General features: G+C 45.2%; 1 protein-coding gene across 10 annotated transcripts in view; it reads left to right on the top strand.

Moving 5' to 3' along the window:
* FoxP (forkhead box P) overlaps positions 1-14,604 on the top strand; it is a 210,710-nt gene that overhangs the window by 27,539 nt on the left and 168,567 nt on the right. For 2 of the 10 annotated variants that reach the window (XM_043427801.1, XM_043427800.1), the window contains exon 1: positions 991-2,638. The exons of 2 other annotated variants lie outside the window; for them this stretch is intronic. In XM_043427801.1, coding sequence (XP_043283736.1) covers positions 2,602-2,638 — 37 coding nt within the window. In that variant the 5' untranslated portion in view covers positions 991-2,601. Of the gene's footprint in view, positions 1-988; positions 2,639-14,604 lie in introns of those variants that run through there. 6 more of the 10 variants (XM_043427805.1, XM_043427803.1, XM_043427807.1 and 3 more) reach the window with 6 other exon arrangements.

Genomic DNA, 14,604 nt, shown 5'->3' with positions numbered 1-14,604 from the left:
CGTTTGAATTATTCTGGAGATTGTCCGCACCTGACTGCCGGCACGATGACGGATGATTGGCCAGGTGCAGTCACGACGAAGCGAAAAAAATGTCCAATTCGGTCCCGAGTTCCTGGGACTTTGGCCGACGAGAGCGGACAATCGGACAACGACAGTGTTGTCATGACGTTCTCGTAGTCGAACTTTCGCTTCGAGTTTCCTGCCTCCGTCCCTGAAATTAAGGTCCCCTATAGTTGCGATGCGGAAGGTGCCCCCCCGGACGATGATGCTCGATGGACCAGAGCGGGTTATGAAATCTCATAATTTATGAGTGACGTAAAAAATTCATGGGAATTATTGGAAATGAGTGTAGGAAACGCGGAAAAGAGGGATCGCGGATTCGGGAGGTGAGTATACAGAGGAGAGCACGAGCTGGCACGGGTGAAGAAGATCGCGAACAATGACTGACTCAGAGTCTAAAATGACTGAGAGCATGGAGAGGATGAGTTCTCTGTCGCGGTTTCGGTAGCAGTTGAAACTAGTGGAGCCGTGAATACCAGAAGAACGGGTAAAGAGCCGGGAGATTGAGAGTAGAGAGAAAAAGGTGAACAGAAACTGCCCGTGGGAGTGAGCGAAAGAGAGAATTGCTTTTGCGATGGTATACGCGACGACGACGAACGACGACGACGACGTGGAGGTGGCGTGCTGCCTCCGAGCGCGGGATGACGTTGACGGAGAAGGGCGGAGAGGTCGGGGGGCAAAGAGAGCGAGAAAGCGAGACGGAAGGAGGGAGTAAGAGAGAGGACTGGGCGCGGGACCCGCTGCGGGGGGGAAGAGGAATGCTCGGATCGTGGCGAGGCCGGGGGGGGGGGGCTAGAGTACGAAACGCGTAAACACAGAGTCAACATGTAAACAGGCCACTCGCGAGACAAACAACGTGGGGGCCGCGGGTTGCGCGTTCGCCGAGCGAGCCTCGCGTCTCGCGTTCCCTCGCTCGCTCGCGTTTCTGTTTTGCGTATTCGCGCTCTTGCACACACGTTCGAATAAACACTCACACGACGGGGAGCAGCACACATCACTAAATATATAACATTGGACGTGTCGCGCGGATTTATCGAATCTCCGGCTCGGTCCTTCGCTCGCGCGCATATGCTTCTCTGTTCTCCTCTATACACACGCGTCATACGTTCTCGCCAATGTGGTATAGACGCGTGCACACACGTCCGTATACGAGCACAGAGAAAAACAGGCTCGGAGTACGAAAACAGAGAAAACTCGCTGGTGTGCCGGCTCGTCGAGTTCGCTCTGGTGCTGCGCTGGCCCAGAGGCAAAAGCCCGCCGTCGATCGTACCGCGAGCCGTCCCGCTCCGCGATTTCAAACGCTTCGGCTTTTTTCTCCGTGCGTTTTTTTCCATTTTCTTACGCTCTTCCTTCTCCCTCGGCCGCCTCCCCCCGCCCCGCCCCTTCTTTACGTACGTTTGATTATTCTCCTGTCTCTTCATTCACTCGACTCGAATCTCTTTGCACGCCGCAACGTCGAAGACGCACGCGCGAGCGAGCCCGCTAATCTCTCAACCTGTTTTTCTCCCACTGTCCAATTCAGCGGCCAACGAATTTTCGAGTATTTTTTTCCCATTGTGGAACATCGTGGCCGAATCGGAAAGTGACGTTGAGTTTCGACTCTACAGAATTATTGGAATAACAGGATTAAAGTGCGAGTTGTGTGTCCCCGTTCGAGAACCTCGAAAAGCTCCTGGATAGCGCTCGTGGCATGGCCAGTAACACGCGATTGCGTTAAACTCGATCGTGCGACTTTGATCAATCGTTGGAAAACAAACATCACAGCGGATTATTATTTGTGACGAATTTAATGAGTTTTTATGACCTGCCGCCGATTGGTTTGCACACGTGTCAGGCGCTCGAGCCGCCGACTCGTCGTCGAGTGCTCTCCGGCTCGGTTAAGCGAACGGGAAAAATCCAGAGTGCAATAATATATTTAAACGTCGATGTAACAAAACGACAGTTTTGTACGAACCGTAAGAAGAGGAAGAGAGAGAGAGAGAGAGGAGGATAAACGCTGGAGCGTTAGTGGGCGATAGTGCGTGTGTATATTTGTGCGCGGTACAGTTTGCAAGGTCGTGGTTCAACGATGACTGACGAGTGGAACTCTGGATGGGCAGCTGGCAACTCTGGTGGGAGAAAATTTCTTCGTATCACTTTGTGTTCAGCTCGATCGGATTTGTGATGTGACGGATTTACGAGTGTTTTTATACGGTCATCGCTGTACGAGCCCCGATGCATGGATACGTGAGTGTGCGTTACGTGCGTGTGCATGTGTGCGCGAGCGCGTGTGACAAATTGATTGAGACTTTGTTAAGCACGCGATGAACGATCACCGAAACTAGAATCGGCCTCGACACGCGTGTCTCACTCCGAAATTTTTGGCAAAACAAAGTAAATGAAAAAAACACAGAGACACACACACACACAGACACACACATACGCACAAAACTAAACAACGAGATATAACAAACGTGCGAGCACTCGGAAGGTAGTGATCGGTTAACACGCGTCACAGTGCTCTATATAGGACAAAACCACGCCGCATCGTTCAACAGGTGCATGCGGTATACGGCGCGCGTCACTCGCTCCCGGAGACGTATGTAAATTCATGAATCTCGTATACGCTTTACCTTTTATACACATCAATAATACATGTCAACAATTTCCATAAATATACACGGTGACACCAGCGTAGCGCAACGCGTCCGATTCTCCGCCATTTTTCAACGCTGCTCGACTCCTTCGCCTACTTTTTTTCCCACTGTTTACGCCACTTGGCGTTTATCCGCGAATTCGATGACTCGCGGGCTCGGCTTTTGTCGTCAAATCGACATTCCAAGTCGCTCCTATTCGGAGCTCACTTGGCACTGGGAAAACGAGAAAAAGTGTGCTAGCCCATGCCGCTTTTGAATTTTTTTCATCCTATTTTTCACACGAATCAAAAGTTTTTAAATCCGCGTCTCGGTCCCTCGAGAATTTCCGGTTATTTTGAACCCGCCCGCGATAAAGACGAGGCACACGTGCCTCCACTTCCCATGAGAGATCAAACCCGTTGTTTCGCTTCCTTTCTTTTCTCCCTTTCGTCCTTGATAACGGGCTGCACAATGGCCCTTCTGTTACAGTTCCGGCGATTAAATATAGCGTCGAGAGCTGATAAATAGGCGTCATCACGCGGGAATTCTATTTTTACTATTGAAAAGCAAACTGAATGGAAAATACGGATTTTTCGAGGATCGATACACTTTTCCGATCGATCAACGTTTTTTTTTCATAATACAAATCGCAATAACGATACAAATATTCAAACTTCACGTTGCAACTCCTATCGTAGAGTTAAGAATTATTGTTTACTCTCCGCAACTATACAGACGTGCATGAATCGATAAAAGTGAGTAAACAAAAAAAAAAGAAAAGAGAGAAAAAAAAACAAAAACGAGTTACGCTCGCTGCATTCATTCGGTGTGAGTAAGCATTCAACGATATTCATTCGTGTGTCGTGTTTGATACACAAGCGAACACCACCGCCGTTATTGGGAACTGAACAAAGAACGAGAAGCATATAACTGTACAATATTACAATCGCGCTCGGTCGGTCTGAGTGTAAACAAAAGTGTAACGAGCAAACAAGCCACGATATGGCAAAATAATGTATAATACAGCGTTCAGTTGCTGCTCTGGTCAGGCTGCAAGAAAGAGAGCAAGGGAGAGACTACTCGAAGATCGCATTGAACCCTGAGAGTCGATACTGCATTGTTTTTGCTTGCTGGACCTTTCGTGAAATCTTGACGAGTGTCAATTGGAACGAAATTATGAAATTCTGCTCTTACTGCAAATATTAAAACCGATTGTCATTCCGAGGAGTGAATCATCGTACGATTGAAGCATCATCATTTTTTTTTTACTCAAAATGTTTAAATCGATCGTAATCTCAATGAGTGAGTTAGCCACTGAAACGATGGCCAGAATAATGCAATTTTTTGTGGTCGATCCGATAGAAAGGAACTTGGCTGTCATTCGCATGTATAGAACCAGCAGGTGAAAATAATGGTTCAACTGCATTACCGTACAAAATTGAAGTTTTTCAAATTCCATCCATGATATTATAGAAATGCTTGGAATTTTTCATAGTCAATCCCACCGCATTCACATTCGTATTCCGAGAAGAATTTCCCTGAGGCAATTTCTGCAAAAAACCGAACGCATTTTTTTAATTTTACATTCGTTCGTGTCCATCAGTAACAAAACTCGAGATTTTTCTTCGGTAAAACCATTCCTCGAGGACGTGTGTGTTACAACGCTCCCGCAGATTAGTTTTTCTCTTTTATCCTCTGATTTAAAGCCCCTGGCGTACTCAAACTTTGACGTATGTATACAGGAATTTCACAAAGAGAGCACAAGTCTCGTGGAAAAGAGAAAATAGGGAATATAAAAAAAGAGCGCCTGAACGTAGCAACACGACTGTACTGTTCGGTATCTGTTACGTTGAGGGTATCGGAAAATGACGAGGGTACGTGGCCGCAAAGACCCACGGGAATTCTTGAAAATTAGTTCATTTGCATTCCCATGGTCATGCATGGTTCTCCGGCATTGCAGCAGTAGCAGCGGTGCGTGCTCTGCGGATAACTTGCATGTGGAATTTGTAACACCTCGCTCCGTTGCCAACCGTAGTCACTTCCGCGATTATTCCCTCAGTATCTAGGAATCGTCATATTTTTCCTGTTGTTTTTTTTTTTCTTTTTTTTTATTCTATTTTTTTTCTACCAGAAATTTGCATTTTCCACAGTGTTCACGTGGGACGATCTCGTGGCCATTCACACTAAAATTACAGTCGACTTGACGAATGCGATTCCAGAATTTTCACAGTTTCCCAGGAATTTTCTCATTACATCGCGTACGAATAACTTTAGTTTCCGGTCGTGTGCTTTTCTCATGTTTTTTTTTTTTTTTCAATCACCGAAGATCGAGCTTAGATTGCTTCACTCAACTTTCACGAGTCCGATCAGCGGAAGACATAAAATTTTGAAGGAGGGAAAGCCGGAAAAAGAGTACTGACAACGAAAGGAAATTCTCGACTTCCGGTTGGCCTTGGAACCAGCCGAATCCTCGGAAACACACTCGACTCGAAAAATCGCGCAGTCCAACGAACCACAATCTCGTATAACGTGACGCGCGTTCGCCTAGTGGCTTCAAGGTCGCTTAAAATCAGGCTCGTCTTTTCATCGCAGCTGAAAAGAGTTTGGGAACAATGAAAAAATGCGGTTTCATTCGGCTCGTCGGGCACGAGTACGACATGCGGCTTCGGTCACTGAAAGGAAAGAGCGCGAGAAGGGGAGCGATAAGACGGAAAGGAAGACAGAGAGACTTCACTCGGAACCGGCTCAACGTGTTTACTGGCTGGTCTGAATAATCTCGGCGCTTCAGTTGACTCGGTCGATCCGATTCAAACTCATCTCGAGTTCTTTCTCTCCTCTCGTATCGCTCTCCAAATGATTCTATGCACTTTCGCTCCCTCGGAAATCGGTCCGGAACGGCAAATCAGTGGGACGACCTTAATGGATGATCAATCTTCCGTTCACTTTGATAAAACTCCGGGTGAAGCTTTTCACAAGTGACAAAATGATCTGAGAAGCGGAAGAAATGTCATCGAGACCCTCACTTCGGATGTATGCCGCGGAGGCCCAAGTCGTAACATCGTTCGACGGATTCGGTCAGACTAAAAAACATCCTTGAGTACCAATAACACCGTCGCCTTCCATTGATCGATGATTGATGAAATGTGTCCATTTAATATTCGACATTTTTCTTAGTGCCAATTATAAAAATATGCTTCCCGGATCTTGATGGTTCAAACGTTTTATAATATGAACGAGCGAAGAACTGAACGATCTTAGTTGCCGCAGAAACTATGAACCAGATTGAAATGAGTCACGTGTCCAATTACCTGAAAGAAGGATTTCCTGTTTAGTTGGGCGAGTGAGTTTCAGTGGGCGTCTATGAAACGAAAGAGTCGAGAGTCGAGTAAGTACACAGATGGACGCAGACACACGAGTCGGGACACACACGGAGGCGTGTTTTATGCGCTTAGAGCTAAATCGCAATATTCCGGTGCTCGCGCGCGCGCGCGCGCACTCGCTCTCGTCTGTACTTAACAAAAATACCGTGCAAAGATATAAATTGATACAATGTGTACAAAAGTAATGTTGGTAGAAAATTCTATTGGCGTTTCTATCTCGACGCGCGGACGGAGCGCGCGCCTGCACCTCGAGTCCGCGGCTCTGAGTAGGCTATGACTCCATTCTTGCTTGTTTGAAGATCCAGTCATCGTAAAAACAAAGATAAGAAGGAGGAGAAGAGAGAGAGAGAGAGAGAGAGAGAGAGAGAGATAGAGTTGAAAAAACCTTAAACACACGCCGAGACGATACGGGTACGAGAGAACAATAGCATGACATCGAACGAGCCGAGGAGTATCGTCATCGCGTGTACGCACACTTGCAACACGCACGAACACTTGCAAACCAAACAACAATAAGACAACAGCTCATCAGAGGAAGATCGCGAAAATAATGCGAGACTAAGAAGCAGCGTTTAGAAGTCTGTGGAGTGCTTGAATTTACTTATACGTCAACTGATGTAATCTAGAAAAGGCTGCATGTACATGCAGATACAGGGTGTCTGAACTGTTGACGAAGTTTCTACTTTGCAAGATTCAAGGATTACTTGAAGATAATTATTCCGCTAATTAAGAGGATGATCATTTTTATCAGTTCTCTTCAGCATATGCAGTTACCAGTTAAGGTTTATGGGCTATTGTTAAGCTAGTTCATGCACGAAACGATTTTCTTTAAAGAGTCTGACACGCATATCAAATTTTAAAGGGTTCGTCTTACTGGTTATTTGGATAAATGTGTTTAAATATGAAGAAAATACACAGGGTGATAGGGACTTTGCGTAAAAAATCGTTTATCTTTCCATATAACGAATGAACGCTTCTTACGAAGTTTATGAAAAACGTACACAATAACAATGAAGTATACGACGAAGGTCTGGGAAGAAAATTCGAGACGATTGTCTTATACCAGTAATAAAGACATATTGCGTTAAAGATTGAACGAAATTGGTAAAATGAGCACTTGTAACCTCACATTTGCTTATTTCGGAATTTTGCTTCTTCTTGGCTTGGCCCATTCTCGTCATAGCCTTCTGTCTTTTTATTAACACTTTTTTCTTGACCCATTTCCCTCAGTGTTTTCCCTTAGCGTTCTCTAAAGCGATTTTTGACACAAAAAACTGGAGTATTTTAGGCCAGGAATGAATGAAATTTTGGGTTCAGTCAGTCACGGATCCCCGATTAATTAATGCGGCTTGTAATTTTATTCGCCGAAAAATAAGTTGGAAATAATGTATTTGCATATTGAATCAATAACTCTGACATTAATTTAGATAATATCTTTAATTAGAAAGTAAAAATCGACCCAATATTGTCACCCATAAAATACGATCCTACGGGCATGGTCTACCTTAATTAAGCTTTTTCATAATCGTTTAAAATGGAAAATTTCACGATCCAATGTTCCTGGAGGCAACATGGGACTTTTGAGCTGAACTAACGTTCGTCTTTACTGCGTCCACTTTATACTGTTCGTAGCTTACCCACCCTGTACAGAGTGAGTACGGCATCTTAGCTCTGCAGTACGTTGTTCCGCCTCGCGATAAAGTGTGCGAGAGTGACAGAGCGAAGGGGAGAGAGCAAGTAGATATTTCGTAGGATTTCCTCGAGAACCGGTAATGTATGACGGGTGACCGATCCGACCCGGCACGGAGCGTATCGTAAGATGACGTAAATCATGCCAAACCGAGTGAACCCTTTCCTAGACGGTGCATTCGCCTGTACGGATGCTCTCACTGCTTCAGCATCAGGAGAAGAATGAAGACGATGGAGACGGAGAGAAAGAGAGAGAGAGAGAGAGAGAGGGAACGATGGCTCGTATATTATTCCGCTCCTAATATGGGAGTACGTGCGTGTAGAGAGTCCATGATGGTTACTGTACTTGTTGGAAGATAGTACGAGCCACGATCTACTAACCCTTTTGAGTCCAAGAATCAACCCTTCCTTCGGGCGACGTGACTCTTATTTCCGGCACAAAGACCCCTTTCTCGTACGTGTCTGCAGGTTGCTTTTCTTAATGGCTATCATTAGTCAATTGCTGCTAATGTTGATTTGATGTCTTTGAAGAAATGAATACTTTGAAGGAGGCTTTCTCTAGCAGGTGGAGTCTCGATGTCCATTGACAAGTTCCTGGCTCCATCGATCCTCGCGGAAGTAGGTCGTGTTTGGTTGAAAATGTTGGATTCCTGTGGATAAAAGTCTTAGGAGCACCGCCCTTTTTAGCTGGTTCTATAATCTTGACTAGCCTCGTCTAAGATCGAGATAATTCAATCGAACCATGGAATTTTCTTGCTTCAACTCCGCTCGGATTGAGCACCCCTGTGACACGGTAGATTTCGGTCTTCGGTGGCCGTGAGACATCAGAAGGGAAAGGGTCGAAGGAAAGGGCGTGTAACTCTGGCCGTTATCTCGCCGTGCTTTCGTACACGAAAAGGGTGACTCCGGTGGAAGCACGTTGATGCTGTCCCCTTCCTCGTGCTCGGAAAAACGGAGAAAGGGTGAACGTAGCACGGAATGGGTTTTGGCCTCAGGAACGCCGCGAGGGGTGCGAAGAAGATTCTTGGTCGTCGGGACGCCTCGCGCCTTTTGCGGTCCTTTCTCGTCGCCTCCGCCGCCTCTGCACTCTTCTCTCCTCTTTCGCGCGTTCTTGCTTTTGCTTTTCTCTCAATATACAGTCTAAAGAGCTTGGCATGCGGCCGGAGTAGTGAGAGTGCGAAAACGTTTTCATGATTTTCCCAGGCTAATTGTTATGCATGGCGAGTCAGCCCGGTCCGTTTAGCCTTTAAACTCTTGGTGCGCCTCACTTCAAGGGTCTTTTATATACGTAAAAGCCTCGACAGTTTCTCCTCTGCGCACACAGTGCCTTTTCGGCTACTGGGAAGGAAGGATTCCTCGTACGTTTCTTCATTTTTTCTGCGTTATCAGATTTTCCATAGTTCTCGATTGAAGAATCTTCCGCATCAGCAACGTTTCGAACTACTTTTACCCTCGAATATAACATCGAATCAACCGTCATCTTCGTGTCACTTAGGGTGGATTTGAAGTCGAAAGGATGGTGGGGAAGTCTCGTCGACGAGAAGGGTTGAGCGTGTCCGGTCCGGGAAATAACTTTCTTACCTACTTACTGTCTCATCTCCTGAGCGCCGCGACTAACTTGGCAACTCTTCGTCGCTCCTGTTCCTTTTAATTCCCGTGTCTCAAGAGAACGAGACGAAAAACATTTCAACGCCTTTTCTTATCGCAATTGCAACATTCCGCTTGCGTCAGCTCTACCGCGATACGCAAAACGAATGAAGCAGGAAACATTAAGTGATCGGTAAACAAAAGAAAAGTCTGGGAGACGATCACTACCGATCAAGACTCCATTTCAGCTCCGTTGAGCATCACCGTTTCCCACATTGCGTGGCTCACCCGAGTTTCCTTGTAACGTTAAATCGTGAAACACTCCGTTACGAAGGGCAAGGGTTTGTAGTGTGGTCTGGTGGTTCTCCGGACTCGCAATGCCTGGGCCCGATAACAGTATTTAAACTAGACTTAACGGAGCCCACCGAACATCTGGTCACACCGAAACACTCACCGTTTCGTTAATACGAACGGCAATTTGTTAGGCTAAAAGCCACAGGGTTCTAACGCCACGCTAAATTTTCTAATAACGATCATCCTTGCCGAAGGGAACAACAACAAGAACGATTTTTATTGTTTTTAGCTAAAAAGGGTCGAACGTCCCTTCGTGTTCGTCATTCTCGCACCATCGTTTAAATACGCTTGCTGGTTATTTGATTTTTTTTTGCTTATAATTTCCGTGTGTGTCTGTGTCACGTGTTTAAATGCCATTCATACATCAGCGATAGCTTCTCGTACGAAACCACCCACGCTTTACCAGTCCACATACGTGAGTCCATCTCGCTCTTCCTCGTTGCATTGGATCTACATATGAATATATATTGCAGAGACGCGCGAGTAATCCGTTTGCATTGCATGTTTCGATAACGTTCTCGAGACTCTCTCTCTCTCTCTCGCGGCAGTATTTTACGCTCTCTCTCGGTCTCGTTCCCACTCGTCATCCGGCTCTCGCTTTCCCGTATACCACAAACGAGAAATTAGCGTAGATATTGCACCGAAGCGGTGGCTTTTACTCGACGATATCAATACCCGACTTGCGGCAGCGTTCACCTTCTCCTTTTTGCCAGACTTTAAGGCACTTTTCAGTCCTCCTTCCTCTCTCTCTCTCTCTCTTTCTTCTCCTCTTCCAATTTGCCGTTCTCCGCGATACAGCCGTGCGGTCAACAATGATAAATTTTTTTTAACGTGATTTACCGCGCAATCGTTGCGGTGTTGTTCACCAAATTGTAAACAACGAAATCTCAGGTACGTCGTTTTTCAAATGGAAGAAACGACGGAGCTTACCGCCGATCGGCAACGAACGGAAACCAACGCTCGAGATCGCGGGCATCATTTTTTTTTACAAATCACAACGAAAAACTCGCAATCTCTTTTCGTACATTTTTGTGTATTCTATCGCATGAGCAATCAATATTGCGACGCGTACTTTAGTTTTTCAAGCGTTATTTTAGTAAAAAAGCACATTGAAAGGGAGCATAAATTCTCCTCGTGTTTAAAAGTTATTTGAAGCTTGAGTACATTCCCATTTACTGGAGTGCTTCATTCGATAATAAACGTGTCATAAGTTTCTAACTTAACGATCACCGTGGCCTCGTATCCGAGGAGTTTGGACACTTGACCTAAACCTAATTGTATTTCGCAGACGTTAAATATCGTACGAAAACTAGAATTAGTACCCTCACTCAAGTATGACGATGATCACAGTGACGTCAATAAATAGTATTGATAACAATAACAATAGTAATTTGCCTGACGATTAGTGGAGACTTATGAGCAACGCGTGATTAGAGTTTCTTCGTTTCACTGCAGAACGTGCCTGAAGCTGCAAAACGCTCCGTTAATCGCTATTACGAAAATACAAAATGGACATATGACTCTCCGTGCAAGTCCAAACAACTTTTTGCTTCGTAGACCTACACAGAGCACCACGTTTTCGTAAATTCCTTTCCCTCATGACACATGGCAAAGATGGAGAATTACTTTTCCATCCTGCTTTTTAGAGCTTTTAAGTGTTCATTTTTCCACGTGATTTTTTTAGATTTTTTCAGTTTTCGAAATCAATTCGGTCGCATCGCAAAGTTTGAGGGTAATTTTTACATTTTGTTTATTCAACTTTTTGGTTTTTCAAATAATTTTTATTTGTTCAGTTTTTTTTTGTTCTTACTTTCGGTAACGCACTTCCACGGAGTGTCACTGTTCAGTATTTTATTCGAAATGCCTCAATTATTGTCAAATTCGTATGAAAAAGTGCGAATAGCCCAAGAATAATGACCGGAATTTCGGCAATAATGAATATCTATAAAAAAAAGTGTTTCTTCGTGTATTTTTAATGAAATTACGCGTTCGCGAAGCAACGGTACGTTTAACTGTCACAGATCAGGAATTCTATATATGAGCGCTGATAATAGCGGAGCATATGTACACGTAGGAAGAAATATCGATCGTCTTTTATCAGTGGGAACCTCACCGCCATAATTCCCACAATCAATTCAGCCCCCTAATCGTCATACTTATGTAGTTAGCCGATTCTCCGGAAAATGGACGATTTGTCTCGTGAAAAAACAGCAGAAGCAGCGAAACGTTTCGATTGAGAGTTCATCTATAAATTCGATCGTTCCGAAAGGTCGTAGGACAAAAATAATTTTTCCTCGTTACCTCAAAACTCAATAAGATTCGATCGCAGATTCGTCTGCAAAAAGCGCCATTTTGTTTCCAAACCGGAAGTCAAGAGTCGCAAGGTTTTATCGTCCCGGTGGATTTTTTGTGCATGCTCCTGAGGCGCAGTGTCACTCTTAATAATCCCCGGAATTGCTTGATCCCAAGATCTCATCAATGTTTTATCGAGATCCCCGGTACAAACTCGATGAAATTACTGAGGCGGATATGCGATTGCGGCTAAAATTTCTTACTCCGCATCTCGTTTTCTCAATGCACCGGACTCATTTTCAAACAGTTTCAATATTCCTCGGTGCAACAAGAAATATCTACTGCAAGCGGAGAAAGTGAGTAGATGCACGAAGCCAAAGATATATTACCGGGAGACACAAACGCTTCGCGTACAATGAACATCGGTAAAAGTTTATCTCGGGCTGCTTTCTCGATACTCTTGCGAAAGCGTATACGCGGAGGAGCACCCCGCCACCAACCCCTAATGCCAATGACCCGCTCGCTCATAGGCGTGCTAAGTCCTAGCTATATTGGAGCGTCTGAACGCTAACCTATTCTTAGCCATTTCCCTCGAGCATGTGTGTATACGTACGCGTTTCCTTCTCTTTTCTCTCTCTTTCAGCTCGGCCAAGCTGCTCCATCCTTTTCTCTTTCGCTCTCGCTTCCTTCCATCGTTTTGTCCATCGATATATAGCGTCATTCAGACGCACATATGTAAACATTTGTGCATGGATATTTATATATTTATACACAGGAAAGGGGTACGCGAACGTGCAGAGCTCGATGCTTGAACACGACGAGCTGCTCCGCGTCCAAATGTGTGTGCTGCGCAGATGTATTATCGAGTATATTCGTACGGATTGAACCTGTGTATACGAAATTTAGCATGGTTATAACGGCCCGAGTAGCTTGATATTCTGACGGGCCACGAGGAACCGATAATTGAGAGAAACATCGTTGCACGTGTGTGAGTCCATGTATTTCGTTATGTATTCCAATAGTCCGTGTGCATATTTTTGCATGTACGTGGATTATATTTCGTGAGAGAAAGCCGCGATATCGCTGCCTGGCTTGTGCTCCGCGCGATTTCGTTATTATTCGTCCCTTATGTGCTGCTGCCACCTCCTCGCTTCATGATCCACTAATTTCTTTAGCATCGAGCCTCCTGCATCCTGTCTTCTGTTGTGATTAATCACTCTCGCGTTTCACGCCCCGAGACAATCTGTTTCCACTGTTTTCTGATTTTCTCGATGTTTAATTTTATAATTGATGCGCGTCGGAGCTGAAAAAATTGAGCGTCGAGGCAAGCAGATTGCGGGGAATGTTGCTGATTTGTTTTCCCCAATTTTTCGCTCCGCTTATGTCAACGAATTTCTAAGAACAGGCGTTCCAGGGCCGCGCGTTAAATACATTGCTGGATTCTCGAATTACTGGCAATTAGAGCCGAGGGTGAAAAACAGCCTAATTGATTATGTGGGTTATCTTATTCGAGCTCTCTGTGTATCACCCACTTTCTTACCTCCGTGTACATTTTTTCTCGCCTCGTCCAACGGCCATTTACCTTTTCTCCCTTTTTTAACCCATCCCTCCCGTTCTACCCTCCGGGACGAACAAGAAATAGTGTACCACCCGGACGGGGAACGAGTGTCGTATTTCTACTCGACTGCGGAAACGTGCTGAAATTAAAAAAAAAAAAAAGGAATAAAGTAGGGTATAAAGAATGGCAGGAAAAACGGAATAACGTGGAGTCAACTCACCCTCTCGAGATCCAAGTACCTTCAGCTCTTATATTTCAACCTGCACCCCTTTCGTCGATCTTCGCTTGATGATCTTGAGGAAGAGTGTGATATTCTCAAATGTACTCGAAATCCGCTCCAACGAATTTTGGATAATTAATCGAGGATACAAATTTTCTGCGAGAATTCACCATTTTCTATGCACCAAAATTCGGACGACTCTTCGTAGAAATCGAATCGTGTATCGAACACTCACCGCCGTCGCGGGGTTCCATTTAACTAAGAGTCAAGTTCGAAAGAAAAGAGGTTAATCCTGGGCAGTCACACGTACGCGACTGAGCCTCGTAGTCCTTCAGCACCGTTTACCTTCACGGAGTGTATACATACGCGAGTCATTCGTAGCTGGACGTTCCTACATAACGTCACTGTCGCGTTGACGACGAGAACGATTGTAGCAAAGGTACTCGAGAATTCTCTTTAATGAAAACAATTCTCGGATATAATTCTCCGTTGCGAGGCAGTCTCGCGACTCCGGCGACTATTACACGAGCGCTGGGCTCAATTCAGTGGGAGTTTCACACCTCTTTTTCCCTCTTGACGTGCGTCGCTCTCGTGCTTCGAGGGACGTTCCGTCTTCAACTCGAACAACGCGCCAAACGGGTCAAGGGTCACATTCTCAGAGGTATATCTGTCTCATTTCCCGCCCCCTCCTCGTGCTCGTCCCAAGGCTTCCAAAATGGGACAATGAACAGAAAAAACACATCTCGAGCAAATGGAAATGTCTCCGCGCGTCGGAATGAGACGTCGAGGAAAAAAATCCTCTGCTTCAACCTCGAAGTACAAAGAATAAAAAAGCAAGGACAACCAAAA

Source organism: Venturia canescens, chromosome 9 (assembly GCF_019457755.1).
Source record: "Venturia canescens isolate UGA chromosome 9, ASM1945775v1, whole genome shotgun sequence".
NCBI classification, from domain to species: Eukaryota; Metazoa; Arthropoda; class Insecta; order Hymenoptera; family Ichneumonidae; genus Venturia; species Venturia canescens.
The sequence above is the reverse complement of the archived record's forward strand: the minus strand, read 5'-3'. Positions and strand labels throughout refer to the sequence as shown.